Source organism: Exophiala viscosa (assembly GCF_022695815.1).
Source record: "Exophiala viscosa unplaced genomic scaffold EDD37scaffold_1, whole genome shotgun sequence".
NCBI lineage: Eukaryota > Fungi > Ascomycota > Eurotiomycetes > Chaetothyriales > Herpotrichiellaceae > Exophiala > Exophiala viscosa.
This window is the reverse complement of record NW_026944353.1, coordinates 4,821,160-4,847,261: the sequence shown is the minus strand read 5'-3', so window position 1 is coordinate 4,847,261 and position 26,102 is coordinate 4,821,160. Positions and strand designations below refer to the sequence as shown.

The window sequence follows — 26,102 nt, the reverse complement described above, 5'->3', positions numbered from 1 at the left end:
GAGACTGCTTTGAGGATCGGAGGCTGATGGTAAGGTAGTTCTTCTCGTACGGCTCCTGCGAAAGAGGTTTTGGTGTTTTAAGCGGATTGTTTGATGTCGTGCCGCCACACCTTGACTCGGGTAAGTGCGCAGCAGATCAATGGAATACTGTAGTTGCCTCTCTGATTATGGATCATTTTTGGTCAAGTCTCAAACCGACATCTTTGGACTGTGTTGTCTCTGCACTTTGTCACTGATATGGTCTGCTGTCCTTTATGTCTTTCTGTTCCGGAGATCTCAAAACATTTATATCCGAGATCTCAAACTAATCCTATTGTGGCAATACGTTTAGTTCTCCAGATTTCAATCACTAGACATTACTATCCAACTCTACAAATGTACATATGCGGTGAAATCTCTGGTGTACCTCTTTGAAAGCCCTCAAGCAGCTGATCTGGATCTTTTGACAATGCGACATCATGCCCATCCAACTGCGCCAACGCCTTGATTGCCACTATTGTGGCCGAAGGTCAAAGTCGAGCAGGAAACAAGATCGCAGATTTCAGTGCGAACACTGTCTGGCTGTCAACTTCTTCGACGAGGTAAGGTTGCTTCAAGGATGTCTTCGCAAATGTTAACACTTGCAGAACGGAGAAATAGCAGACGTTCCTGTTGAAGAGGCAGCGCCAACGCAGCGCTTCGCCCAACCCGTGGCCACTGATCCCCTGCAAGACGACTTCTCAGCGGCAGACTCCATCTTCTGCTCGACATGCCTCAAAAACCAGCAGCTTTATACCTATAATCTCTCACAATTCCTCCCCGATCCTGACGACCCAGAATACGACAAGTTGGAAGCAGAATTACCGGCATACAAGAAAAGTCTGGAACAGCGCTATCCGCAATGCTGCGCCCGCTGTGAACCGAGTGTGAGGGCAAGATTACACCAAGCGACCTACAACGCGAGAAGTGATCACCTACGGCGGGTCCTGGGGAAATCACGACAGAGGAGAATCTCAAGCAGGCTGGGTTGGAGAAGTCTCCTGGTCAGCGCCGCAGGGCTAGGGTATCTTCTTAGCCTGGCTTTGCAGCTGTTATGGCATCTCTATGGCTCGCAAATCAGTGAACAAACTTTCATGCCTGGATTCCAGCCTCGACATTGCATCATGTTTCGACAATTTGTCTCTCCTTGTCTCGATGTCATGGAACCAGTCGTAGGTCTCTCGCTGGCCGCGGGGCTCTCGTGCATTTGGTGGAATCCCGGGTGGCAGCATAAGCTAGCGAACAGTGCGGGGAGCTTAGACGGACTGGACAAGTACTATCTTGTGCAGCTGGCTTTGCTGGGCTTGAGGTTCAGTGCCTGGATTGTCATTCCACATGTACCACTCTCCACCAAAGTGGCCGCTATGCTGCATGCATGCTTTGCTGTGGCGATCGCGGTCATTGCAGGGTGGTCCGTCTTTGGCATCGTGAAGGTAAAGAACCTTCCTCCGGTGAATTGGCATGAAGATCCTGCTCCCCTCCTGTCGAAGCAGCAATTCGTCCCTCCACCAGAACAAGTTCTGCAGGAAACACAGCAAGAGCAGGAGAGGGGTTTCAACGTTGGAAATCTTGGAGCATCAGAGAGATCGACCTACCAGGAATGGAGGCCTCCTACTCCGCCAGAGGACAATGCAGATTCCATGGACTGGACTCCATCGCAACCGACTTTCAACCCTGAGCTCAAACAAGTTCGATACCAATCCAACGAACCAACACCCTTTTATGGCACTCTTCCGGCACTCAATGCCAAGGGTGTAAAGAATAAGAATCAAGCTGGAGCTCGAGAGGCAATCGGTATCCCGCCTGGATTCTTTGATCGGCCTCAGAAGTCCTCAATACCTCCTCGTCAGCACGAATCGTCTCGAGACGCTATGGCGGAGCCCAGATTCTTTCCACCAGAAAAGGCTGACACGGGGCTCGAGAACATCTTTGGTACCGTGTTCTCTCTGCACGATCGATCGCTGGATCGACCATCCGCCATTCCCAGAGGTCACGACACAGCAGCGACAATCGCACAGCCTGCCACTGACAGCGAGCCAGAGCAGCGTCTGCACACGACACGTTCAAGCCCTGCAGTTTTCAGTGGCATTTCCTTCTTCTTGCTCCTGATAGCGGTCATCGTGTGGATCTTTGAAGCCGCCATCGCGACGAACACCTCGTTGTTCGGATATTATGTTGTTCTTCTGAGTGCTTGTATCCCGGTCAGCCATCTCATATTCGCGCTACTCGACAGTGGAGTCCAAGGACAATTTGGGCACCTGTTGATCTACACTCTCGAAGCGAGCTTCTTGATTGGGATTGCGATGCTGCGAGACCCCTTTGGAGAACTTCTACGAGATCTGTGGAACAAGATGGGCGTTGCAGCGGTTGCTCTCTTGCTGCCACAACAATTCCTACAGATGAATCATGCAACCAGAATGTCTGACCACAAGCCTGCGCAGATCACGCAGACCCCATATGGCGATAATCAACAGAAAGGAGTTGGTCATCAGGCGACTCCACGACCACCAACACTGACTCGAACTGATTCTGCCGAATCGATTCAGAGCGAAGCCTCGATCGCGACAACGTCCACTGTACCTGAGTGGGCAACGCCGAAACCCGATCGGCCACGATTCGATGTCAACGCATCAGTTGGAGCTACAGCACGGTCGAAAGCGCGACAACCGTCTGATCGAAGCATGTTGGGGCTCGATAGTCTCACATTGAGTGATCGTCCTCCCACCAGCGCAAGACGAGGCATGGGAGCTCGCAATGCTTGGGGTCTTGAGTCTTCAGGAATGAATATTGCAGGCCCAAGATCAAGACGAGGCTACTAATGAGATGAAGCTTAACGACGAGACGCTTTTCCTCCTCATTCACAATGTCGTTCAGCGTTTTGGTATGCGATCTGTACAAAACGGAGTTATTCTGATGGTCATTCGCATAGCGGCATTGCAAGGCGTTACTGGTTTGGTTTTGAAGCACGTTAAGATGTAATTTTGGATGTTCGAGCAGAAATATAGTGTCCATCGAGCAGCCCAAGTCCAATGCTTCATCACTCATCTAGATTAATACAGCTGATCGTAATTCAGTCATACACGGGCGCTTATAAAACCTGATTGCCGCCTCTCATGTCAACTTTTGTTTGATGAAAAAGGCACGTAGATGCGACAATTGCCATGCGCAAGTTACACCGAGTACGGTCAATTGGATCAGTGTCCACCGTACGATCTTCGAGTTGGTGGCCTCGCTCTGGTCTCGGAATTCGGCTTCTCGCTCCTTTGTGTCTAGTCAGTCTAACGGGTCATTGTGAAATATGGTTTGGGTGTGCGTACGCGCTGGAAGACCTGCTCCCGTCTAACATCGGTCAAACGGGCGTTCAGTTCCTTGACCTTGGTCACGATGTTGTCAATCTTGCTCTTGTCCTCACTCTCAATCTTGCTGGTGGCCCCGATGGCCATGTCCACTGACAGTTTAATGCCGCCCATCGTTGCGCCCGCGCTCGAAAACCACCCTGCTATACTGATAGCTCCCGGGCCCGTCGGCGTGAAGCATAATCTGTGCTGGCCCGGATCGGCGGCGGTGAAAGTGAACTTTGACGGCTTGTCGGAAGATGCTGTGGTCTGAGTGACCACGCGGTGATCGTTGTCGAACACTTCTTCTACCGTCACTTGGATTTGGAGGTCGGATGTGGTGTGGAAAGACTGTGTCTGTTGATTGTATGCTTCGGCTTTGTATGTTCCTGTTTTGCCCGCTGTTAGTCCTCACAGTGCTCTCTCGTACAGATTGTGCGAATTGTGGTGGTGCTTGAGGGAAAGCGTACCGACGACCAGCGTGTCCTTAGGTAAATCCTCGTAGAAGCATTTTGGGGTCGTGCCGTCGAGGTAGAAATACAGGGCTTGTGAGGTTGAGAGAAGGGAGGACACTGCTAATAGTGTCGCTGTGAGGAGCCTCATCTTTCGTCCTGCTTATAGGGTTGTGGCAGGACTTGTGGAGGGTGAGCACAAGGGTGTTTACAAGTACAAACGTACGTACTTCGAGAAATGTTGCGCTTCTCGATTATCTTGGTTCAGGGGGCCGCAGTTCGTAAGGTAGTGCAGTGCGGAGAAAACACGAAAAATCTCGCCGCATTTACAGAGTGCTCGGAGCGTCTACAAACACATTCACAATTCATCCATCTTCTTTTGACATTTCATCAGCAGTTTACCCATTTCCACCCGCCGAACGTGCAGTAGTCTCGACGTTCGGATAGTGATGGATACCGAAACGACGCAATAGTCATACCTTTCAGATCACACCGACTCCTGGACATTCCCAACCGTTAAGATGGCGTCGACAAGCGACATTCGCGACATCATGAACTTGGGCCAGGCTGGTCCTCGACAGCCTGCGCCCAAGAAGAAGAAGCATGTCGAACCTCAACCTCGCGTCACCGGATTCAAGCGCGAAGTCCAAGCACTTATGGGTGACTCTGTTCCTCCGATTGCGCTCGTCGAACAACGGTCCTACAAGTCTAGGCCCTCAATATCCCAGAAGTTGTTCAAAGCGAGACATTGGGAGGAGAGACCGTTCCAGCATGGCGCAAGAAAAGATGGCTTAGTGTTGAGACATTGGAAGCGTGCGATTCCGGGTTCACAGGCACGACTGCCAGCCCTTTCCAGTGTTGACGGTTCCGCGGACGTGGAGATGACAGACGATTCGAAGGCTGCCCCCGATGTGCAGGATATACGGTTTGAGGAAGAATTCCCGTCACACAAGTGGGATGTCAGAGTGCAGATGCCATCATACACAGACGAGCAGTATGAGGCACTGCTCAAATCAGACGACTGGACGAAACAAGAGACAGACTATTTGATGGAACTTTGCCGAGATTACGATCTTCGATGGGTCATTATCGCTGACCGATATGAAACCGGAGAGATGTCTGCTACCGCAACTCACCAGAATGGAGAAGTAGCTGGCGACGAAGTCGCTCTCAGACCTGCATATCCACCCCGGTCCCTGGAGGCCCTCAAACAACGCTACTATGCCATTGCTGCAAAGATGCTCGAGACGCAAATACCTGCAAGCAACATGACCCAAACCGAGTTTCAGTTGTGGGAGAAGATGCGCAATTTCGACGCTAAGACAGAGACGATGCGCAAGGCCATGGCAGAAAAGTTGTTCGAACGAACCAAGGACGAGGCAGATGAAGAGCGGACTTTGCTTGAAGAGCTTCATCGCATCACGAAGAACGAAGACGATTTCATCAGAATGCGCGCAGAGCTGTACGCAAGACTTGAGCCGGTGGCGCCTATTCGAAGAAATGAAAGAGGCGAGGAGCAGCCAACTGCTATGTATCAAACGTCTTCAGGCCTTTCGATGCTCCTACAGACGTTGCTTGCTAAGGAGAAGAGACTGAAGCCTCGTCCTGCGATTGGCACTGCAGAGTCCGGTGCTGCATCGGCTACACCCACCGATGCCCAGAAGCATGACAAGGGACGACATCCTAATCAGTACAGTCGGCGAGATACTATGGATACGCAAGCGGAAGAAGCTGGTCCTCAAAAGAAGGGTTCGACATCTGTACCCAACGTCCGAATTCTGACACCCCCGGAAGAGACACGATTCGGTGTATCTCATCCACAAGAAAGACTTACCAGTGGTGTTCAATTCCGGCATGAGAAGATCAATCGCATGACAATGGCCAAAAGTCAAACGCAAACCACTAAAATCCAAGCCGCTTTGACCGAGTTGGGGATTCCATCGCGCCTGCTTATGCCCACAGAACGCGTATGCCGCGAGTTTGACAGGTTGGTCAGAGAAATCAATATACTCCTCGATTCGAGAAAGGTCAATGAAAAGGTCGCCACCGAGATCAAGATCCTGGAAGAAGCAAGGCGCATCAGGCTAGGCCTGCCCAAGGAAGAAGAGCAACCTGGTCAAGCCCCAGGTGATGTTACGGAATACGACTCATCGCAATTTGTCGACAGCAAGCTCGAAACTGTGGACGAGAGCTCCATGGCTGTGCCTGAAGAAGACAAAGATGCCGAGGGTGAAGACGATGAGCCCGGAGACGACACCAATTTGACGAACGGCCGTGATGAGAGTACCATGGTTGTTGATAAGGACGAAGATGATGCCGACGCGGATGAAGATGCTGATGATGCTGGCCCCGCATCTGCTCGCAGGAATGACGCAGAGGAGGATGACGAGGACGATGACGAGCAAGAAGAGCAGCAGGAACAAGCAGAGGATGAAGAAGATGAAGATCAGAATGACAATCTCGATATCTCTGTCACGCGCCTCGATCAAGAGAATGACGACGATGAGGAAGAAGACGAGGAAGAAGAAGATGAGGATGACGACGACGACCAACCTCAGCTTGGTGTTGATGAAGATGAAGATGCAGAGGAGCGTGATGAGGACGAAGATGAAGTCTCACCAGAAGTCAGCGATGCGGAGGAGGCTGCGGATGATGACGATGAAGAAGAAAATGGAGAGGCTGAAGCCGAAGTTGAAGAGTCTGAGCAGGAAGAAGAAGCTGATGCAGATGAGCATGAATCTGCCGTGGAAGCTGATGAGGACGGCGCCGAAGAGGAGAACGTGAATGAGCCTGTAGCGCCTGCACCGGCTGCCACTCGTCTGCACAAGCGCTCTGCAAGTGTCATATCTGAGGCAAGCCGTGCAGGTAGCAATCGCAGTGGTCTTGGGAGAAAGAAGAGGAGATAGGTAGATAAGTGAATACTGCATTTCCTGACGAGCATGAGCTGCTTTTCTTCACACCGGGACGACTTGGCTTCTGTCCGCTTTGAACCCTCCACGCCCATTCATAAGCAACAGGAATCGCTCAGTCGGATGCCACGCTTTCTTAACGGCACTCTGCTGCCGCGATTTGAGCGGATTCCAGCTCACATTAAAACCAGGATCACCCACGAGTCCACCAAGACCATTTACCTCTGTCATCATCACTATTACCGCGGCTCGCCATCCTGATCTCGTTTGGAGTCCTCTTCGACATCATCTTCATTCCTCCTCAGCGTTGTGATACTCAGTTTCTTCAGCGTTGTGATGATCAGTCTCTTCAACGTTCTGATGCCCAGTCTCCTCCGCAGCATCCCAGTGCGCAAGGAAGTCGGCCTCGGCGTCGTCCTCGGTCTCATTGGGCTCAGTGGTGACCGGTGCAGACACAGTCCGTCTCGGGTTGATCACTGTTGACACTTCTGGTAGCCAGCCGGTCGCCCGCTTCAACGCATCGCTGACAGGTGGATCCAACCATGTCATTGTCGTGTGGGAGCGCTTGACACGTTTACCTGGTGTCGCTGCGTCGTCCGGAGTGTCAGCCTCGTCGGCATCGAGGTCAATGATCGGTGGTTGAGGATGAGGAGGGCCAACAGGGTATGTTGGTTGTGGAAGACGTTCGTGGGCTGCGGCTGGGACTTGGGGACCGCCCATGGGTATGAGTCCAGGAGCCCGTGGTTGCAGGGGAGCGTGAAGGCCGTAGTTGATCTGTTGTGGTTGTGGTTGTTGTCGTTGAATGTGGATGTCGAGACGGTCGATGCGCTCGTTCAGTGCTCTGATCTCCAGCTCGTGCTCCTCTTCCTTCAGTCGGATATAGTTCTGGAGATTCTGTACATTGTATCTAAGCCGAGCAATGGTTCCGCGGTCTCGTGCCTCTGTCTCACGGCACGTACGGTGCACGTCGAGATCCGTCAAACCGAGCTGGTGGAACGAAGCGGGTTGCTGTGCATAGTTCTGATCGTAGGGGTTGGCTGCTGGTGGGATTTGTTGGAACAGCATCTGTTGCTGTGCGTAGCTTGGGTCGTTGAAATTAGCAGCTTGAGGAAGTTGGTGGAAAGGGTGTGTGAACTGCTGCCGTGGCAAAGGACTTGCAAGTTGCTCGCCGGCTAGGAAGTTTGGTTGATGGATGGTCCAGTCGTATGAATTAGCATTTTGGTTGACTCCTGTGTAGCCAAATGTCTGGGCAGCTCCTTCGTTGTCGTTGCTGTTGTAGACGCTGTGGTCTCCATAGACGTTGGCGTCAGGGTCCATCTTGCCGCCGACGGTGGCGTGAGGGGTGTGTAGATATATGGTGTTGTCTGGTCGCGACGAAAGGATCTTTCATGGTACTGTGCCATCGATCTCAAAAAAAGAAGTATGAATAGTCTGGATGTGACAATAGGACGCACTTTCTACCGGACCTTTTGAATAGGCATCGTCTCACCTATGTCGTCTGCCTCACACAATACGTCCATCGATCTTATTTGCTTATCGGACACTGACTCGTATGAACTATGATCCCTACCGTATTGTCTCCGTGACGGTTTTCGGGCTCAATAACGTGGTGGTATATTGTTCATATCTGGAAGTCTGCCTCAGACAATAGGTGTGTCGGAGACCTCTCCCAACTGGGATCTCACCTTAGCAACCATAACTGCTACTGCATTGTCTCACTGAAGGTCTTCAAACCCAACGGCCATAATGTCTAGGGTTCTTGTGAGGGAGTCACCTATGCTCACCGATTCTCACCATCTTATTGTCACTGTCGCCCTCCGCACGCTCAACGACCACGTTGTTCATTGTTCGCAGTGGGGAGCTTATTATCGCCAAGCTTGCATCAATGTAGCCATTGCATACCAGGTGTGGTACAATCTCATCGCCCAGGTGATTCATGTATGAAGTGAAGTGAAGATAGTGGACAACTATCATTCCTCCGACGATAAGCGGCTCTTTCCTTATCGAACCTCGCACGCTCATTCGTCACAATGGCCGAAGATTATCCGGCGATCCCTCCCACTCCTGTCCTCCGTCCTCGCGAACCATCACCGGAACCTGAGTTCCTTTCACTCGACGACCAGGAACCGTCCGCTGCCTGTGTTCTCATCATCGAGCCAGGTAATGCCGACACCATGAGCGTCATTCTTTGTACAGCCGGCTATGACCATACCATCCGGTTCGTGAAATCAGTTCTGTGTGAAATCCAATCTCAAAACTGACATCCAAATCACAGGTTCTGGGAAGCTCTCTCAGGAATATGCTCGCGAACAATTCAACACCCTGAATCTCAGGTGAATCGACTATGCATCACTCCAGACAAGAAATACCTCGCCGCGGCTGGCAGACACATGGTTCGTCTGTACGATATCAAGTCTACCAATCCAAATCCGATCATGGAATTTTCTGGCCATGCAAACAACATCACCGGCATTGCTTTCCACTGCGAGGGCAAGTGGATGGTCACCAGCTCGGAAGACTCGACTGTGCGCGTCTGGGATACTAGATCCGGTCAAATTCAACGCAACTATCAACACACTGATCCTGTCAATGATGTGGTCATTCATCCAAATCAAGGTGAACTCGTCAGCTGTGATCGCGGCGGCAATATTCGCATCTGGGACCTAGGCGAGAGCAAATGCACTCATCAACTCGTGCCCGTCGAAGGCGTTTCCATGTCCAGCGTGAGTGTCGCTAGTGACGGCTCTCTTCTTGCGGCTGGTAACAATCTGGTACGTCTCTCTGTGTTTCTATCATGCCTCAACCAGCACTAATCTCCTACCAGGGCGACGTTTATATCTGGCGCATGTATCAGAACCATGACTCTACCACACTCCTGCCATGCCGCGTTTTCAAGGCTCACAAGGACTACTTGACCCGTCTCTTGTTGTCTCCTGATATCAAACTACTGGCCACCTGCAGCGCCGATCATACCGTCCGCATCTGGAAGATTGACATGAATGAAGAACATCTTGAGGTCATTCCAGAACAGTCCAGTGTCACCAACACTCCAAATCCAAACATATCACAGAGTCAGGACGACCTCAATGAAGACGGAGACAGTGAGCAGTCACAAGCAAGTCCGGCTGTCCCTGGTGAACAATCTACATACAACAATCGCTCGACTGGTAGTCTCGCTTCGACCTCAAACTCAATGTCGGCATCGTCTTTCCGCGCGTTGACCGATCTCATCACCAGCCGTCGCCCGTTGCCTTGTGACGCGGCCCTGGACAACCATCAACGCTGGGTCTGGGATTGTGCTTTCAGCGCCGACTCCGCCTATCTCGTCACTGTTTGCAGTGACCACTACGCCCGCCTGTGGGAGCTGGGCACGGCGTCCATCATCCGGCAATACAATGGCCACCACCGTGGTGCTGTCTGTGTCGCCCTCAACGATTATTCAAACCCACCATAGGAAGGTGACATCTTGGAAGCGGAGGACGACAATGCTGTACCATAGGCATAGGGTGGCGTTAAAATGAGCACTTGCCGTGGGAACAAGATGCATGAGGCTGGCGAGTTGACCTTGGAATACGACGGGAATAAAAAAGCATGGCGTTATGGAGCTCTACAATTCTTTATGCACGATACCCAATTATGTACCTGATTGACGCCCGTCCTGTTTTGTTCTGTCCGCAAGGTGATACATATCGTGTGAGCTGGATCCGATTACGACTCAACAATTCTGAGCACAAAGTTGACAACAACAGCTGCCAGCAGAGCAAGAGCCAAAACAGTAGGTCCGATCCTGTCATCAAATCCACCTTGACCTCTGACCCTGATGCTCTTCGCTCGCCAGTGGAACGTGAAGAGCGCATATATCATGGCGGCCATAGCCACCAGTGTGAACAATCCCGCAGAAATGCGGCCGACCTTATCACCAAAATTCAGGAGACCCACAGCCAGACCACCTAGAATGACGGTAAAGTTGAGCCATGAGAGAAAGGTACGCTCGTTGGCGAAGAAGACTTTGGGTTCGACTCGTGTAGGAAGGGCAATGCGCTTGCCTGATTAGAAGATGTTAGCATGAATTACGGGTGCTTGCAGAAGGGCGGAGACACACCAGGAGCACTCTGGAGCAGTGGCTGTTCAGACATGTTGTAGAAGTGCTAGACGAAGTGCTAGTGTTTGTGCCCGCCCGGTCGGAAGAGTCGTATGCTCTGTCTTTCGTTGAGCCCTGATACAAATCTTCGATCTATTGTGTTGCGATAACGGTATCGTGTATCACCGCGCAATATCCCGACCACAAGAGCACCTGAGGATTGGAGTTCTAGAAGTTCGGAAGCGACGTCGATAAGACTGTGAAGTCGTAGTGCGACCAGTCCAGATAATAAGAAACCGGTTGAATACAGGAGTGCTCGGTTTCGTCGTGTTTGCTTCGTTTCCCTCCTCAAAGTCAACACGTGCAGCCGACAACGACAAAAAGCGTATGTGCAGTGAAAGGACAATATTCACAACGCACAAGCGATATATAGACTGAATGTGAAGCTGCAGCTAGAAAAAGTGGACGTGGAATAAGAGGAAAAAAGCAAGAAGCTCTTGCGTCGAAGCACCTCCCAGAGCCTCTTTCTCAGTTGCGGGGCAAGTGAGGCACGTTGTCCTTGTTACAGCTTTTGATTTGCCAACCACAGCACGTGATCTTTCGGTACCGGTTCTGCATTTCGGCCGCCACCATGTCGACCCTACTACGGAAGGTCAAATCGACCATTGGACAGGCGACAGACTCGAGGTGGGATGAAACAATCAACAGACCTGCGACCAGAAATCGATTACACAGAGCTCAACACCGTGCTTCCGAACGGCCTTCTCAAAATAGCATTGTTACCGTGAACCAGGTCCAACCCGAGCATCCTCTTAACGAATTTCGGAGACGACTTGCCCGGAAGGCTTCGACGTTTAGTCTACGTGCGAAGCGGTGGAGGGCTGAATATCACACTCAAGATCAAGAGGAGGCAGTCAAGCAGGAGGACAAAGAAGACGGGGAGACGTTCGCCAGTAGCCGGGAAACTGTTGTCGGGATCAGAAACGAGACAGTCAACACCACCCCACAAGCGGAGGGTCGAACAACAACCGATCGTGACACGCAGACAATTTCCTCTGAAACGATACTCAAGCCTGAAACAGACGAAGATACCGTCGAAGACACCGCCGAAGACTTCTCATTGCCTTTTGCGTACACGAAGTCCTCAGTCTCGAGAGATCCTGTGCTAGAACACATCCGAGAACAACAGGAGAAGTACTTGTGTAAGGACGAAGCAGACGGCAAGACCTGTGTCAAGATGGCTTCGGAACAAGCGGCACCACCTGTCCCTTACACTCGGCTGAAGGAGATCACAGAGAACGTAAGTCAACTCTCTCCACCACATCCCTTGCCGACTTCCAATGACCGGATATTGACCATGTTTACTACAGGCCTGCGAGGCTGCTCTCTCCGGAGTCACTTCATATTCCCATCCCGACACCGAGTCCTGGAACACCACCATCATCAACAGCATCCTAGGCGCCCTGGTTGATGAGACTGGCAAACTAGCCGGAGGGGCCCCTACTCAACCACAGTTCAAGTACGTCGTCAACAGCACCATCATTCAACACGCCTCGAGTTCATCGGACGACGCCAAGAAAGCAAAGGGTCGCCGAGGCATGCACGCCGCCAGCGGAGCGTACTGGAACAATGAAAAGGACGGCATGTGGAGCTACAAGTATCCCGGCGCGGAAAGCAAAGGTCTGGACGTGGTGATTGGAATCATCTGGATCTGGGTTGGTTAGAAGCCGGACTCAAGGCACGAGGACTATTTTGGAGAATGGGACTTGCAGGGTAAAGCAAAGGGTGTCAATGAAGAAGAGCCATGGTCGAGCGATGGTTCAGCACGGTCATGAGGGTAGCAGGACACCTTGCCGTGCGAGCGGTCTTTTGGGCTAATGGGCCTGGACACGGAAAAGTTATCCAAGAGCTGCTTCGATCAAGGGGCCCATGCATGAGACAGGACATATCGAGGCTACTGGGGTGACATTCATAGTGAGTAAGAAGCCATTCGGACTACTGGCTAGTATGCAAAAGTTACTGAGTAAGCTATCTCCCAACATGCATGCAGCCGAGGGCGGTCTAAGGGTAGCGAGTGGTAAGCGAGAGACAGTGAATAGTCTAAATCAAGGTAATGACAGCCTTGCCAATGTCAAAACAAGATGACGCCCTGCAAAACCAGCTTACAAGACCAGCACTTTCGCAATATAGGGACCATCGAGACGTCGAGACCGCCGACCGGGTATGCATCTTCATCTTCCGTCTGCTAAACCGGGTATGCATCTTCGATTCCCGTCCGCGAATACGGGGTAGCTGCCTTCCCGTATGCAAGCTGCACTACCTTATCAATGGCTGTACTATAACTGGGAGGACACACTGGACAGGTCTTCACCATTGTCAGAACGTGATGACTGCTTGGTCTCTCGCCAGGGAGTCTGCATCTCCCTTTTCATATCTTACCGTGCGATCGATTTCCGGTCGATTCCTGACAGGGGGACCTGCGTTCTTGCTGCTAGCACCGATCGGTGTTCGAGGATACCGCCTTTTGCTCGGGCAGTCCTCTCACAGTTGGTCGTCATATCGCGGAGAGCGGAGTGTTGAACGGACTTGTTGCTCTCTCGCCCTAAGTAGGATGTCAAAGCACACGGTCAATCGGGTGGATATAGGGAGACCGTCGAGTTGCAGTTTCACGCTTTGGTGTCAACGGCACCGTGGGTCGCTGAGAGAAAGCAAGAGCAGAGGCAAGGGCAAAGACGAAAAGAGAAGCAAAAACGAGAAAGCCATTCGGCAACCTGATGCTGCAATCCAACCGCTGAAACGGCCGACGCTCGAAACTCGGCTTTGTTGGCAGGCTGCCCAGTGCTGGCCATTGCCGTGATGATCTGTATATCAAAAGGAGGTCATTCTGCGCGACGTACGGAATCCACACGAAGATCAATGCGGCGTACACCGTAGTAACTCTGGGACGGTTCATGCGCGCCTAGCTACGCACATTTGTGGCCTTGGTCTGGCCCGGAAAGAGATCTTGCCGTGCGAAGGGACGAAATCGACAAAAGGACCAAATGGAAAGTGTACCTGCAGGACGCTCCGACAAGTTTCTCCGCCATGTGGAATTCACCATATTTTGTCACTTCGGCTGTAAACATTTGAGATCTTTCGCATGCACGCATACGTTGACTTTGTTCGGGCCGTTTGGTTCTGCTCAGGTCTGGAAGACTCTTTGGTGTTGTTTGCTTCCGGTGACCCAGGTAGGTATTGATCATCGTCCCCCCTCTTTCCTCTTGGAAGCTGCATGGAGATCTCCAGCAGAAAGAATCTTCCAGACGCTCAAATGTTGACGAAACGATGATATTCAGGCCAGGGCCATGGTCTCGTCAAGTACATGGCATCGGATTCGGGTTCCCCATTGGGCATTGTGATTCATAGTACATTTAAATCTTTCTTCTGTCGTTGTTTGATGAGTTCTTGTACAGCCACGCCGACCCCGTGCCTGAAACGTGGTCGGGACGGTCGGAGCGACCGACCATCGCCGATCTGAAGAAATCATTGGTTGTGTTCTCCTTGTATAACGTGGCCTGCTGGCATGACACTATCAATCTGTTGTCGGTAAATGTAAACGTGCATACGGATAGGTCAATTGCTAGGACCCTGATCATCATGGCTGAAGTTCTGATGTCAAGAGCCGTGTTCTTCAAGTCCTCCTCCTGCGCATTCGTCTTTCCTCACGTGTCACCCATGTATGCATTGTTTGTACGTCGTTTTGTCCTGTCGTGTATTTTTCCGCATGCATCAGATCTGCGTGCTGTAGGCGAGTTCCATTTAGCCGAATAGTGCGATGAGCGTGCGAATCACTCAAGCGAAGGGTCAGCGCACTCATTCAGTTGGTGAAGATCTGCAGAGAACAGTGTTGAAGCTGGATCAGACATGTGTACCAGAGGTCACACAGGTTTTGCTGCCTGACGATCGTTAGCCTTGCGAACATGATTCGTCCACTGATTCTGCTAGCATGACCCATAGCTGAGAGCTGCCATACGTGAGTTGACATTTCCCTAGTAAATGAGGGCGGCCGGAGTTGCATTCCAGGGTGACAACCACGGCTGTGTTCCTCAGACCTGATCTGCCGCGGCATAGCAAGATCTGAGATGAAACTCTAATGTTTGAGAGTTTGTCAACCGGCACGAGGAGAGCGGAGTATTTGATCGAAAATCGAAAACCAAAACGTGTTGTAACAAATCACTACGTAGGCACCATCAACTGAAGGTCTCCATCTCGGGAAAGGTACGACAAGTAGGTTCAAGCAAGCTGCAGTTAGATTTCAATTCCTTCGGAGAGCCCTCTGGCGATCGTTTGCTGGTTGTCCTTTGCGTCGTGGTGTACTCAGTGAGTGCTCGTGCCAGTGCTAGGTGCTTCACAGGAAAATCTGGATGAGCCTTCTGGAAGTCTAGCAAGCGGTCCACTCCGATTTCGCGGTCTCGATGAGACAAATGCAGATATATGCCCGTGATTTTAGTTGCCTGGTAGCGGATGAGGCCGCTTGGCAAGCACAATGGTCAGGACCCGACTGTAGCTCTTGTTCAAGCTTTCCGAGAGCGGCAGTCTATGCTTCTGTTCCGTCCCCACCGCGGTTCCCGCCGTGCACGGTGTCATGTGTCAGGTGTCAGCGATAGCCTCTGCGTCTTGCATCTGAGACATCGACTCGGTATTCAGCAAAAAGACGCGATCATTCGTGCAGCCAATTTGACAGTCATCAGGGATATCGCGATGAAAGAGACACGGTACAGAGACGACTAGACTAGTCTTGAGCCAAGCGAGGGAGGATACGGAAGACAGGCGGCACATAGGGCGACGTGGTGGACAGGCTCCATCCTGTGTAAAATGGGTTGTAGTCAACATTAGCTTGAAGAGCCGACGGGTGATGACATTGGCGAACCTGGGAGGAAGTCTAGTTAGAGACCGACAAGGGGTCAGGGATAACGCAAGACCACTAACGCATCTGCCCTGGAGCTGACGCAGCACCCAGAATTTCAGATTTCAACATCCACTTTAGAAGTGGGTATTCAGTGTCCATTGGCACTTTGATCCTTGCAAGTCTCAAGGGAACTTCGCTTATGGACAGCCGAAAGAGCAAGGGTGAGCCGCTTTGGGCTGCTCATAGTGACAGATGAATCGCGATTGCATATTCGTCGGAGCAGTATGTATCGAAGGCACCGATCCGGTCGACGCCATAGACGCAAAGATGGGGACAGGTCGTATGGGAATACGAGGTGACTTGCATCAAAATGTCTTCGTGCATGGTACAGAGTAGTACACCTAACAGTATTACCTTGGATGTAGTACCTGGGTAGGTATCGTTGGGTACGACTTATTATGGAGAGACCCACAGCGGGCAAGTCTTATTTTTCGGCTGATTTTAGGCTAGGCGTACCAGTATTCCAGTTGGCTGCCCTCCTTGAATTGCGCCTAGTCAAGAGCCTGTGCTTCATCTTCTCCAGGCGCCTGCGGGCACTTGAAACTAGGGCTCTACCCATCTCACACTAAGCCTCATTCGAAGGGCGCAGGGACAATTGTGACTTTTGGGCGCAGTTTTGGCATCTGCGGAAATACAATTCTCTGAACTCTCTTAACTTTAGCCCCATCACAATACGTATGCCTGTCTTTGATTTTGGCGCCGTTTTTCTCCCACCCTGCACAACAGCCATGCAGCATGCAGATGCGTCCTAGTCCTCTTGTACCTCTATACCGTCGCCATTGGCCAGACACGAATCTCTTTGACAGCCGGTAGCGGATGCAGCATGCTGAATCCATCATCAACTATATCATCCACTCTCTATCTCGATGCCAGCAAGGCGACCATTCAACGGTCAGGAATCCCTCGGGCCATACTTCCTAGATCTCACTATTCGATCCTGCCAGCTCTGCAGGGATTGACCCCATTACGCGCGATCTGTCGATTCTCCTCTTGCCACCGAGACAAGTCTAATCGCTCTTTGATCCAAACCAGCATCTAAATCCACAGTACAAGCGACCCAAGCGAAACTACACTGACTACTCCAAGTCTCGATCGAGAAGACCACTGACTGTTTCGATACCTTAGAAACACCACGAAAAAGCACACTAGTACCTCGAACTAAGGCAAGCCTTGCCGCTGCCTTGCCGGAATGCCATCACTGTCAAGATATTCCCCATTCTATGATACCGGGTTTCAAGACCTTTCAAGCCAATCTTGGGAGCCGAACTCGTCAACCGTCGTACAACGTCAGTAATTGGCTGTCCTCCTGCATTGTCCAAATATTGTCACACCACTCCTCTGCTGTCTAAGTTTTTGCACAAACGATCATGGTTAGATTGGTAACGATGCAAGCTGAAAGATCTCAGCCGAAAAGCACCTCGGTCTCGCACATTGGACAATAGTTGACATTGACAAACTGGATCATTTGGCAAGCGTCCCCGCAAGAAGACTCAATCAAGTAATGAATTTGAGTTGCCCTGGACTGCGGCTGAAATGGAACAGACGACGCACAAGCATCGCGGGTGCCGCGAAGCTCTGAGCGGCTGTGGGCTGTGCGGCTTAGCGTCTCCAACACTCGAAGAAGTAATCTTGCGACCAGCAACGATAGATCGAGGAAAGGTACAAGCCAGGGTGCTCCGAACTATGCCCTTCCGGGCCTTGCCTGACTATGCCATATCTGAGATTCCATAGCTCCGAAGTTGCCATCTGCACGGCATTGGGAACCTGGAACAACCCACCCAAGGGTGAAGTTTCCCCATCTCGAACACCAATCCCACGCTTGGCTGACCTTGCGCATCATTACCCATTCGAGACCTGTCAGTCGCATCCTGGCGAACGGCGGTCCCGGACTGCGGATGGCGGCGATCTGCATCTGACATTTCGTTCGCCAACCTGGCTCTAGCCTCCAAGTCCGGCCCAAGGATTCTTTGCGAAAGCAGAAATCCTTGCTCACCTAAGGTCGCGCCTTGTATCTGGATGGTCCTCCTTGTCAAACGATTATTGCAATATGCTCACAGCCAACCCGAACCAGGAACGTCTTACCGAGTCTCAAACAAGCATTGAATGCTCGTCAACTTTCCTTTCTGGGGAGTTTTGGTCAAGGTCTATTGTGCGAGGGAAAGACCCGATACCTCTTGGTCCCATCCGCCGTGACGAACTACGGGCAACTAGGACGGTGGCTGACCTAGTACGCTCTGCACATTGCGCACTCGGAGAATAATCCTCCTAGGAGGGAGGAACGGGTCCCCCATTGCGAATACTCTAATTCCACCCTCCCAAGGTTTCTCTCGCCCTGTCACACTTGCAGATCAATGAGACTGGCTGCTCTCCACAGATGTAGGGCAGTGCTTTTCCAGCCAGGACGATGACCCGAGCCAACTTCTCAGGCCTGACTAGTCTCCATCAATGAGTATCTAGTACATCTACCGGGATTCGGAGCAAACTTGACATCCATTCGAGCCAGCCGTTGCGCTACTCCTCTCAAGAACGTCGGGGCTGTCCAATCAGACCAGGTACACACTTCTTATCCAGCTGCCCTCATCTCCTTCAATTTTGAACGCGACACTGTCCCCTTTTCCGGCCTGACAACTTCGAAGTCTTCGACAATCTCAGCCCCAAGTCCCTGTTCCATCAGTGGAGGACAACACCTGGTCACCGACTGATTTGCTTCTGCGGATCTTTCCGTTTTGCGCGCCGAGCCTTACGTACAGCGGCTTTGCCGACAAAGGAATGTCAATGCCTTATCCGTCTGGCTGGGTACTTGAATGATGTTGGTCGCCACAGAGACCCTTCATCGAGTTGGCAGTGAAGTCATTTCGGTGGTCGCAATGTCAGAATCTGGCAGCGAAGCAAGCAAGGCAGCAAAGAAAAGGTCAGTGTACCCGTGCCTTCTTGTTCGAGGTCGCCGCTCATGGCACATCAGGGAATACAATCGTAATGCACAGAGAGTCTTTCGTAAGTAGCATGCGTGGCATACACGCCCTTTTTCCGGTTTCACGTTCACGGATGCTGATTGCCCTCAGGTCAACGGCGCAAGGAGCACTTGAGTAACCTCGAGGCAGCTCAGCGGGAACTGAATAGTATTCAGGTGGAGGAAGTCGAACGTCTTCGTCGCGAGAACCAGCTACTTGCGCAAGAAAACAAGACTTTGAAACAAACGTACGACTCTCAAGCCAACTCTCCCAGACTGTCGGTAAGTCCTAGTGAACTCAGGGCTCCGACTGCAGGGTATGTGCATTATTCCACGCCGTCCGTTGGTTACGTGGACTCCGTGACGGCAACACCCGGGTATATACCTGCTGGTGGTCCTTCCGCACTTCCTCCGCCGGCGTCGACACCTCTTTCAAACACTAGCAACGACCCTGCCAACCTCGTTGTTGTAGTGCCTAACAACATCCGCGAAATTCGGCGGTCACTCCATCAAATGTTTGCTCCTCTCCTCGAGATACCAGTCATTTCGAACCCACAGTCACATCTGGCGACGCTAGCAGCGCTAGAGCCAACCCTTCCGAACGCTTTGAAACCCACGCAGTTACAACTCACAACACCACATCACGCATACATCGACATGCTACCTTCGCCCTCCCTTAGAGATCGACTCATTGCAATCGGACCTGCGAACGCCAATAGCTTCCTCACAGAGGCATGTACTATTGCATGTGACATTGAAGATACCGGACAAATGACAATATGGGGCGAGGACTGGTTGAACGATTTCTCTTGGGAGTTCTCTGCTGCTGTGCTGGAAAGATGGGGCGGCTGGCTCCTTACCCCGGAATGGGGCCAGCGAGCCAACTTTTGGCGGCGCCAGAGAGGAGCGCCAGTTCTACCAGGATACGATTGATGAGAAAAGGAGGCATCCGCTCGGTTTATTTCTGTCACCGTTGGGCTCGCGACGCCATAGAAGGACTCGTGATTTCGACAAAGGTCCATATTCGGGCGTGATGCGACACGGCTGAGGTGCGAAGTCGTCAACCATCCATCAGCAAGAGTTGGATGCGTGTTAGTTGCTATGGACTTCAGGAAATGTCCTACCAAGCCTGTACCGAGACACTTCGGGCACGCCGCAATCTTGTGAAAGGGCTTGCTGGACCTTACAGTATGTCTTCAACCATGGCGCAGGTCGCTATTGTGAGACTTTGAAAGTCTTGACTGTCCCTCGTTGTACTATCTTTGTGCACTGTGTGCTCTCATCTTGACCATCATCCTGACCTTCATACTTTTGCATCGGCAATTCCCACACTGTTTTTCTTTTCAGACCAGATCGTCAACGAGGAGAGCAGGATCGTATCGGCATGAATACAGCGTTTGTTGTCAGACTCATCGCGAAAGCAAATCTGGTGTTATACGGGATCTTTTATATAGGTGACGTGGTACTGGTCATCAGTCAACCCAGTCTTTTGAGTGTGAGGAGCCACACTTCGAAAGATACATCCCGTGGTCCTAAGCACCCTGCTTTCGGAGACTTCGAACATATCGCAACAAGCTTTCTTTCAGCGGACACCATATACTACCGGGTGTGTTTCAGTGTTTGTGACTGTGATGAAGGCGCAGTTTACAAGACGCAGCTCGATTTCTTGGGTTGTGCGCAGGGTCAACCGAATTTTACGTACATAACCGCCGCCAGCCACTTCCTTTTCACTAGGATGTGATTAACGCCGACGGCTGGACTTGTACAAGACCTCGATGCTCTTCCACAGGCTACCCGACACGAGCAGTCCAACATCTTTGTCGTGTGCACATCAAACACAACGAACGTTATCAACGGAGTCGTGGCTTTTGAACTACCGACGAGTTGAGAGAAATGAATCTGCGAACCCTTCCTTACCAGTTCCATCGAAGCACGATCGACGAAAATGAGTCAGCAGCATGTCGACGACTGAGGCAACATACCTTCAATCGGTCAGAATGTCTTGGATAATCCTGACGGTTCAAAACACTTCCGCTGGATGCCCGCAGAAAGGCCTTCGATCCACAAGCAATAGATGAACACTACGCCAGATTATCTAGGTAGCCATAGCGCAACAGGGCCAACTACCAGGACCACAAGGCCATCGGCCTGTATCCACATCAAATTGACTCCATTCATGATCAGCCGAAAGAGCTTAGAGACAAAATGGCTCCTCATGTTACGCGGATGCAGGTTCAGTCGAGCCTATTGTTGCCGCCCTTGTGCCTGCAATGGTATCATTTGTGTTTCTGTGGCCATTTGCCTCGACTATCCATCAGTGGATGGTAGAACGACACGACATATGCTCCAATTAGTGTCAACCAGACCGACACAGATTTGAGAAAAGGTAAAGAGAGAGATGCGAGAGTGCAACAGCAAGGACAAGGTGGATTCAGCTGAATGAAGAGCAGGACTCTTTGACCAAAACTATATAATATTTACAAGTGCCATTACAATACAACCAAGCGCCATTCTAGTGTACACCAGAGATGAGTGGGTATCAGTGTCAAATCCGACAACTCCACGCCCAATGCGACATTTTCGGTAAGACTAGACTGTAGACTGAGTTGAATGCTCATAATTTCATCGGCTTCATAAATGGGAAACAGAAAATCCACTTTTTGGACCAGGTTCGAAGACGCAATAATGCGATATTTGCCGAAGGATGCAATTTTGAAAAGTCCCATGCAAAATGGGAGGAGTATTTGCTGGAAAGTGGAATGGTGTCGGGGATTTTTGCCTCTCGATATCCGGGTCTGTCGTAGATGGCCCACACAGGCCGTTGGGTTTTGTCCGGCGTAGCAGAAGCTAGCTTGCCGTGTGGTTGGGTTGGAAGCATGTGAAGAGTAGATGAGGCGAGCATCATGGGGTCGCATATGGAGAAGTTCGCCGCCTGCATATGGAAGGTGGTAGTACCATACAGTAGGTCACGACCCGCCGGGTGAATGTTTAGTTGTCGGCAAACAAGATGAGAGTAACTGTCAGCTCGCTCGTTGGGGAGATGCACAGGTGCCCTCGAGAACGCAGCGTCTCTCGTTCTGGATAGCCTAGGGAGCCTCGATTGACAGCCTCGAAATGACGGTCGCAGAGATCGGGCCTAAGAGGCTCGGATAGGCTCCAAGTCTAGCGCTGACCTGTCGTCCGTAATGACCACCTTAGCGAGATCTCCACCTTTGAGTTCACCACGGATGATCCTGTCCGCCAACTTGCGCCCGATTTCATGCTGGATCAATCGGTTGAGCGGTCTAGCGCCGTACCTGGGGTCGTAGCCCTTCTCGCAGAGCCAATCCTTGACCTCGTCCGAGATGTCGAGCTTCATGCGGCGGTCGTCGAGTCGGGTTTGCAATTCCTCGATGCGTATGTCGACGATGTCCCTCAACGCCGACTTGGACAGCTTGTTGAAGATAATGAACTCGTCGATTCGGTTCAGGAACTCGGGCGGGTAACTCGCCTGGACGACCTCCATGACGCCCTTTTTCTGTTCGGGCGTGACGCTCTCGACGTCAGCACCTGTGCCCATCAGGATCTCGGCGCCCAGGTTGCTGGTCAGAACGATCAGGGTGTTGCGGAAATCGACCTTGTGACCCTGCGCATCGGTCAGGTAGCCCTCGTCGAGCACCTGGAGTAGAAGGCTCGAGATGTCGCGGTGTGCCTTTTCGAATTCATCGAACAACAAGACGGCGTACGGCTTGCGGCGGACAGCCTCGGTCAATTGCCCAGCGTCTTCGTAGCCGACGTAGCCTGCTGTGGCGCCGATGAGCCGAGATACGGTGTGCTTCTCCTGGAACTCGGACATGTCGAATCTGACCACAGCGGATTCGGTGCTGAAGAGAAAGTTGGCGATTTGTTTGCAGAGTTCCGTTTTTCCCACACCGGTGGGACCGAGAAACATGAAGCTTGCAAGAGGTCGGTTTTCGTTGTTGAGACCGGCTCGTTGCATGCGAACAGCATTGGCGACGGCGGTGAGAGCTTCGTCTTGTCCTCGGACGTGCTCCCTCAGCTTGTCTTCCATCTTGATTAGTTTCTCAACCTCGCCCGACATAAGCTTCGTGACTGGAATGCCCGTCGACCGGCTAACGACGTTGGCAATGTCATCTGCTGTCACGGAATCGTGGATCAAGGTCTCGCCGTCTTTGGTGGTTGTTGCGACTTCCTCGCCCTCCTTGGGCAATTGAGACTCGAGTTTCGGGATGGTGGCATATTGTAATTCACCTGCGCGTGCGAAGTTGCCTTCTCGTCTGGCTTGTTCCAAGTCGTGCCGGGCCTTTTCGAGGTCTTCTTTCGTGCGCTTGATAGTCTCGATTTCGGCCTTCTCGCGATCCCAGATCTCTGTGAGGCGCTCCACCTCCTTTCTCTTCTCAGTCAGAGTCTCCTCAAGCTTTTGCCGCCGCTCTTTAGAGGCGATATCTGTTTCCTTACGCAACGACTCAAGTTCAATCTGTATCGTCATGATCTCTCGGTCGAGCTTCTGGATTGTGTCAGGCTTAGACTCTTGTTGCAGTCGCAGTGCGGAAGCAGCTTCGTCGACTAGGTCGATTGCCTTGTCAGGCAAGAACCTGTCAGTGATATAACGATTGCTGTACGTCGCGGCAGCGACCAGAGCACCATCCGTGATGCGGACACCGTGGTGAACCTCATATCGATCTTTAATACCACGCAGGATTGAGATGGTGTCTTGGACAGACGGTTCGCCAACGACGATTGGCTGGAATCGTCTAGCTAGCGCAACGTCTTTTTCGATCTGGCGGTATTCGTTGAGGGTGGTTGCGCCGCAGCATTGAAGTTCGCCCCGAGACAGAGCAGGCTTGAGCAGATTGCTGGCATCGATGGAGCCCTCTGCCTTTCCCAATCCCAGAAGGGTGTGAAGCTCATCAACAAAGAGAATGACCCCGCCGTGTGCATCTTCGACTTCTTTCAACACCTTTTTAAGTCTCTCCTCAAAATCGCCTCGAAACTTAGCACCAGCTATCAATTGGCCCAGATCGAGTGAGATGACTCTCTTGTTCTTGATACTCTCCGGAACGTCGCCTCTGACAATCCTCTGCGCAAGACCTTCAAGGATGGCAGTCTTACCGGTACCGGCAGCACCAATTAACACGGGGTTGTTCTTGGTGCGCCGGGACAAAATCTGGATTGTACGATGAATCTCTGCGTCTCTGCCAATGACAGGATCGAGTTTGCCATCTTTTGCACGAGCTGTAAGGTCGACACCATATTCTTCCAGTGCAGACTTTTCTGGTTCTCCTCCCAAGTTCATCCGGTGGGTGCCGCCGGGCGGATGTGGTCTTCCATTGGCATAGGTTCGTACAGAATATGTCGCAGGTACTGAGATGGCTGGCGCAACAGACCGTGAGAACACACTGGATCTGCTGTATGAGGATAGTAGGGAAGGTATTCGGCGGGATAGAGGCTTTGAGAATGTTCGTGTTGTAGCAGCTCGCCGTAGGAGCGACGACTTTGCTACGTTCATTGTGGCGTGCCTTTGCAGTGCCCGCGTGCAACCGCTTTCAATCTGTGTTATCGATGGTCAAGGGTGATATTCAACATGTTCACGAGAAACGCAGAAGGTCGAGGGATACTAATTTAGTATGGTGTGGTATGTTCTTGGATGGCCAATTCTCGAGACTTCGAGAAATTGTCTGTCGTATGATCTCATTACCAAAAGGGGGATGGTCGAGATTGTACTGCCGAATTTCTGCCGGCACTTCGCCAGCCTTGCGAGGAGGATCCGAGAGAGGCTTTTAGACCACGTTATACGAGGTATCACAGTCCGTGAATCGCAATGCGCATTAGAACCATGTGAGCCAGCAGATACTGCAGCGAGACGTAAGTGCATGCCCCGGTGTTCTCCATGTCCCTGTGTATCGACAGGTGGCTGTTTTGGTCTCCCTCGATGTGCGATAACCCGGCGGTAGAAGAGGTCAGGTGAGGCCAACAACTCGTTGCGGGATATTCAGATGCTATTTGGATACATGGATTGAACATCGCAGTGAATGTTGTCAGACTCGAGAGAGGGAGAAGGGGCCAGTCCGGAACTGCAGTGGTTCTCGGATCAAGACAAAGCAGCATCACATCTGTCCCAAACAGGAAGTCTCTAGAAAATCGCAGCTTGGCGCGGATTTGCATGATTTTTTGAAAGTTTGGCCTCTGCGACTGCGACGACTACAACAAGAGATTCTGTATACAAAGCCTTTCTGACCATATTCGACTCGTACACACACGGTCAACGATACAAACACCATGGGTTTCACCGACTTCGTCTCCGACAGTGGCCTCACACGTATGTGCCTTGTCCGCAACCCCCTCGTAAAGTACCAGCCCACTGACTCTGACTACAGTGCTTAACAACTGGCTCAAGACTCACTCATACATCACCGGGTATGTTTCAACTTCCCCGCTTTCTTCCCCCTGCTTTTCCTAAGGATGAGAACATTTTGGTCCGTGTTGATGAGGCGGATTAAGACCCCGCCGAATGACTACTTCCAATGCAAGCATTTGCACCTCTGATTTTCTTTGTTATGCGCAAACAATTGCTCTCTACGACGACCCGTTGACAACGGGAATGACAGTGTTTGCTAACGCATCTCATACAGCTACACCCCATCTCAAGCCGATGTTGTCAGCTTCAAGGCCCTTGACAAGGAGCCTGCCGTTGAGAAATACCCCCACGCCTACCGTTGGTACAAGCACGTCAAGTCATACGACGCCGACTTCTCCACCCTGCCCGGTGACCCATCCAAGCCATTCTCTACCTATGGTCCCGAAGAAGTTGCCGTGACACACAACCCCAAGGACGCCCCTGCCGACGAGGACGAGGACGAGGTTGATCTCTTTGGCTCGGACGAGGAGGAGGAAGACCCAGAAGTCGTTGCTGAGCGCGAGAAGCGATTGGCTGAGTACAAGAAGAAGAAGGAGGGCAAGACGAAGCCAGCTGCCAAAACTAACGTCACAATGGACGTCAAGCCTTGGGACGACGAGACAGACATGCAAGAACTGATGGACAATGTGTTGGCCATCGAGATAGACGGTCTCGTGTGGGGTGCTCACAGACTCCAGGCTGTTGGTTTCGGCATCAAGAAGCTGCAGATCAACTTGATCGTCGAGGACGAGAAGGTCTCTCTGGATGACCTGCAGCAGAGAATCGAGGAGGACGAGGACCACGTTCAGTCAACCGACATTGTCGCCATGCAGAAATTGTAAGCATTAGGCATAATGTCCCGCCGGCAAATTCATGACTTGCCATGTTTCTATTGTCACCCTTGTCTTCAGGCCAAGGAGGGTGGTAGCCTTGCATGGGGCGGCCCTCCGAGACTCATTGACAGGACATGTTGTCTTGGCCTCTTAGAACAACTGCACTGCTCTTATCATGG

The 26,102-nt window shown here is 51.7% G+C and overlaps 10 protein-coding genes across 10 annotated transcripts; 6 read left to right on the top strand and 4 right to left on the bottom strand.

Moving 5' to 3' along the window:
* The first annotated feature begins 281 nt into the window (after positions 1–281).
* EDD37DRAFT_99435 (Ima1 N-terminal domain-containing protein) lies at positions 282–3,008 on the top strand. The gene is made up of 2 exons (XM_062820422.1): positions 282–581; positions 627–3,008. The coding sequence occupies exons 1-2, from the start codon at positions 459–461 to the stop codon at positions 2,835–2,837; spliced, it is 2,334 nt and encodes a 777-aa protein (XP_062676192.1). The 5' UTR covers positions 282–458; the 3' UTR covers positions 2,838–3,008.
* Positions 3,009–3,129: 121 nt separating this feature from the next.
* On the bottom strand, positions 3,130–3,956 carry EDD37DRAFT_558947 (emp24/gp25L/p24 family/GOLD-domain-containing protein; the record flags this gene model as incomplete). The annotated part of the gene is made up of 3 exons (XM_062813769.1): positions 3,130–3,279; positions 3,336–3,742; positions 3,824–3,956. 3 exons carry the CDS (start codon positions 3,954–3,956, stop codon positions 3,130–3,132), a joined length of 690 nt encoding a protein of 229 aa, XP_062676191.1.
* Positions 3,957–4,198: 242 nt separating this feature from the next.
* Positions 4,199–6,749, top strand: EDD37DRAFT_619169 (DNA methyltransferase 1-associated protein 1). The gene has a single exon (XM_062815851.1). The coding sequence runs from the start codon at positions 4,327–4,329 to the stop codon at positions 6,709–6,711; it is 2,385 nt and encodes a 794-aa protein (XP_062676190.1). The 5' UTR covers positions 4,199–4,326; the 3' UTR covers positions 6,712–6,749.
* A 256-nt stretch (positions 6,750–7,005) lies between these two features.
* On the bottom strand, positions 7,006–8,031 carry EDD37DRAFT_605156 (uncharacterized protein; the record flags this gene model as incomplete). Its single annotated transcript, XM_062814797.1, has 1 exon — positions 7,006–8,031. The coding sequence occupies one exon, from the start codon at positions 8,029–8,031 to the stop codon at positions 7,006–7,008; it is 1,026 nt and encodes a 341-aa protein (XP_062676189.1).
* Positions 8,032–8,771: 740 nt separating this feature from the next.
* On the top strand, positions 8,772–10,320 carry EDD37DRAFT_619166 (G protein beta subunit-like protein). Its single transcript, XM_062815850.1, has 3 exons — positions 8,772–8,932; positions 8,990–9,485; positions 9,539–10,320. Exons 1-3 carry the CDS (start codon positions 8,889–8,891, stop codon positions 10,166–10,168), a joined length of 1,170 nt encoding a protein of 389 aa, XP_062676188.1. The 5' UTR covers positions 8,772–8,888; the 3' UTR covers positions 10,169–10,320.
* On the bottom strand, positions 10,321–11,322 carry EDD37DRAFT_619165 (vacuolar transporter chaperone 1). The gene is made up of 2 exons (XM_062815849.1): positions 10,817–11,322; positions 10,321–10,760 (listed from the first exon to the last, which is right to left on the bottom strand). The coding sequence occupies exons 1-2, from the start codon at positions 10,848–10,850 to the stop codon at positions 10,423–10,425; spliced, it is 372 nt and encodes a 123-aa protein (XP_062676187.1). The 5' UTR covers positions 10,851–11,322; the 3' UTR covers positions 10,321–10,422.
* A 104-nt stretch (positions 11,323–11,426) lies between these two features.
* Positions 11,427–12,948, top strand: EDD37DRAFT_662131 (Tctex-1 family-domain-containing protein; the record flags this gene model as incomplete). The annotated part of the gene is made up of 2 exons (XM_062819150.1): positions 11,427–12,095; positions 12,166–12,948. The coding sequence occupies 2 exons, from the start codon at positions 11,427–11,429 to the stop codon at positions 12,517–12,519; spliced, it is 1,023 nt and encodes a 340-aa protein (XP_062676186.1). The 3' UTR covers positions 12,520–12,948.
* A 5,168-nt stretch (positions 12,949–18,116) lies between these two features.
* EDD37DRAFT_98641 (uncharacterized protein) lies at positions 18,117–19,852 on the top strand. Its single transcript, XM_062820420.1, has 3 exons — positions 18,117–18,654; positions 18,706–18,737; positions 18,806–19,852. The coding sequence occupies exons 1-3, from the start codon at positions 18,548–18,550 to the stop codon at positions 19,624–19,626; spliced, it is 960 nt and encodes a 319-aa protein (XP_062676185.1). The 5' UTR covers positions 18,117–18,547; the 3' UTR covers positions 19,627–19,852.
* Positions 19,853–21,829: 1,977 nt separating this feature from the next.
* EDD37DRAFT_559582 (heat shock protein 78, mitochondrial) lies at positions 21,830–24,202 on the bottom strand (the record flags this gene model as incomplete). Its single annotated transcript, XM_062813801.1, has 1 exon — positions 21,830–24,202. One exon carries the CDS (start codon positions 24,200–24,202, stop codon positions 21,830–21,832), a length of 2,373 nt encoding a protein of 790 aa, XP_062676184.1.
* A 770-nt stretch (positions 24,203–24,972) lies between these two features.
* On the top strand, positions 24,973–25,932 carry EDD37DRAFT_646013 (elongation factor EF-1 beta subunit; the record flags this gene model as incomplete). Its single annotated transcript, XM_062817690.1, has 3 exons — positions 24,973–25,012; positions 25,071–25,110; positions 25,326–25,932. The coding sequence occupies 3 exons, from the start codon at positions 24,973–24,975 to the stop codon at positions 25,930–25,932; spliced, it is 687 nt and encodes a 228-aa protein (XP_062676183.1).
* Positions 25,933–26,102: the final 170 nt, after the last annotated feature.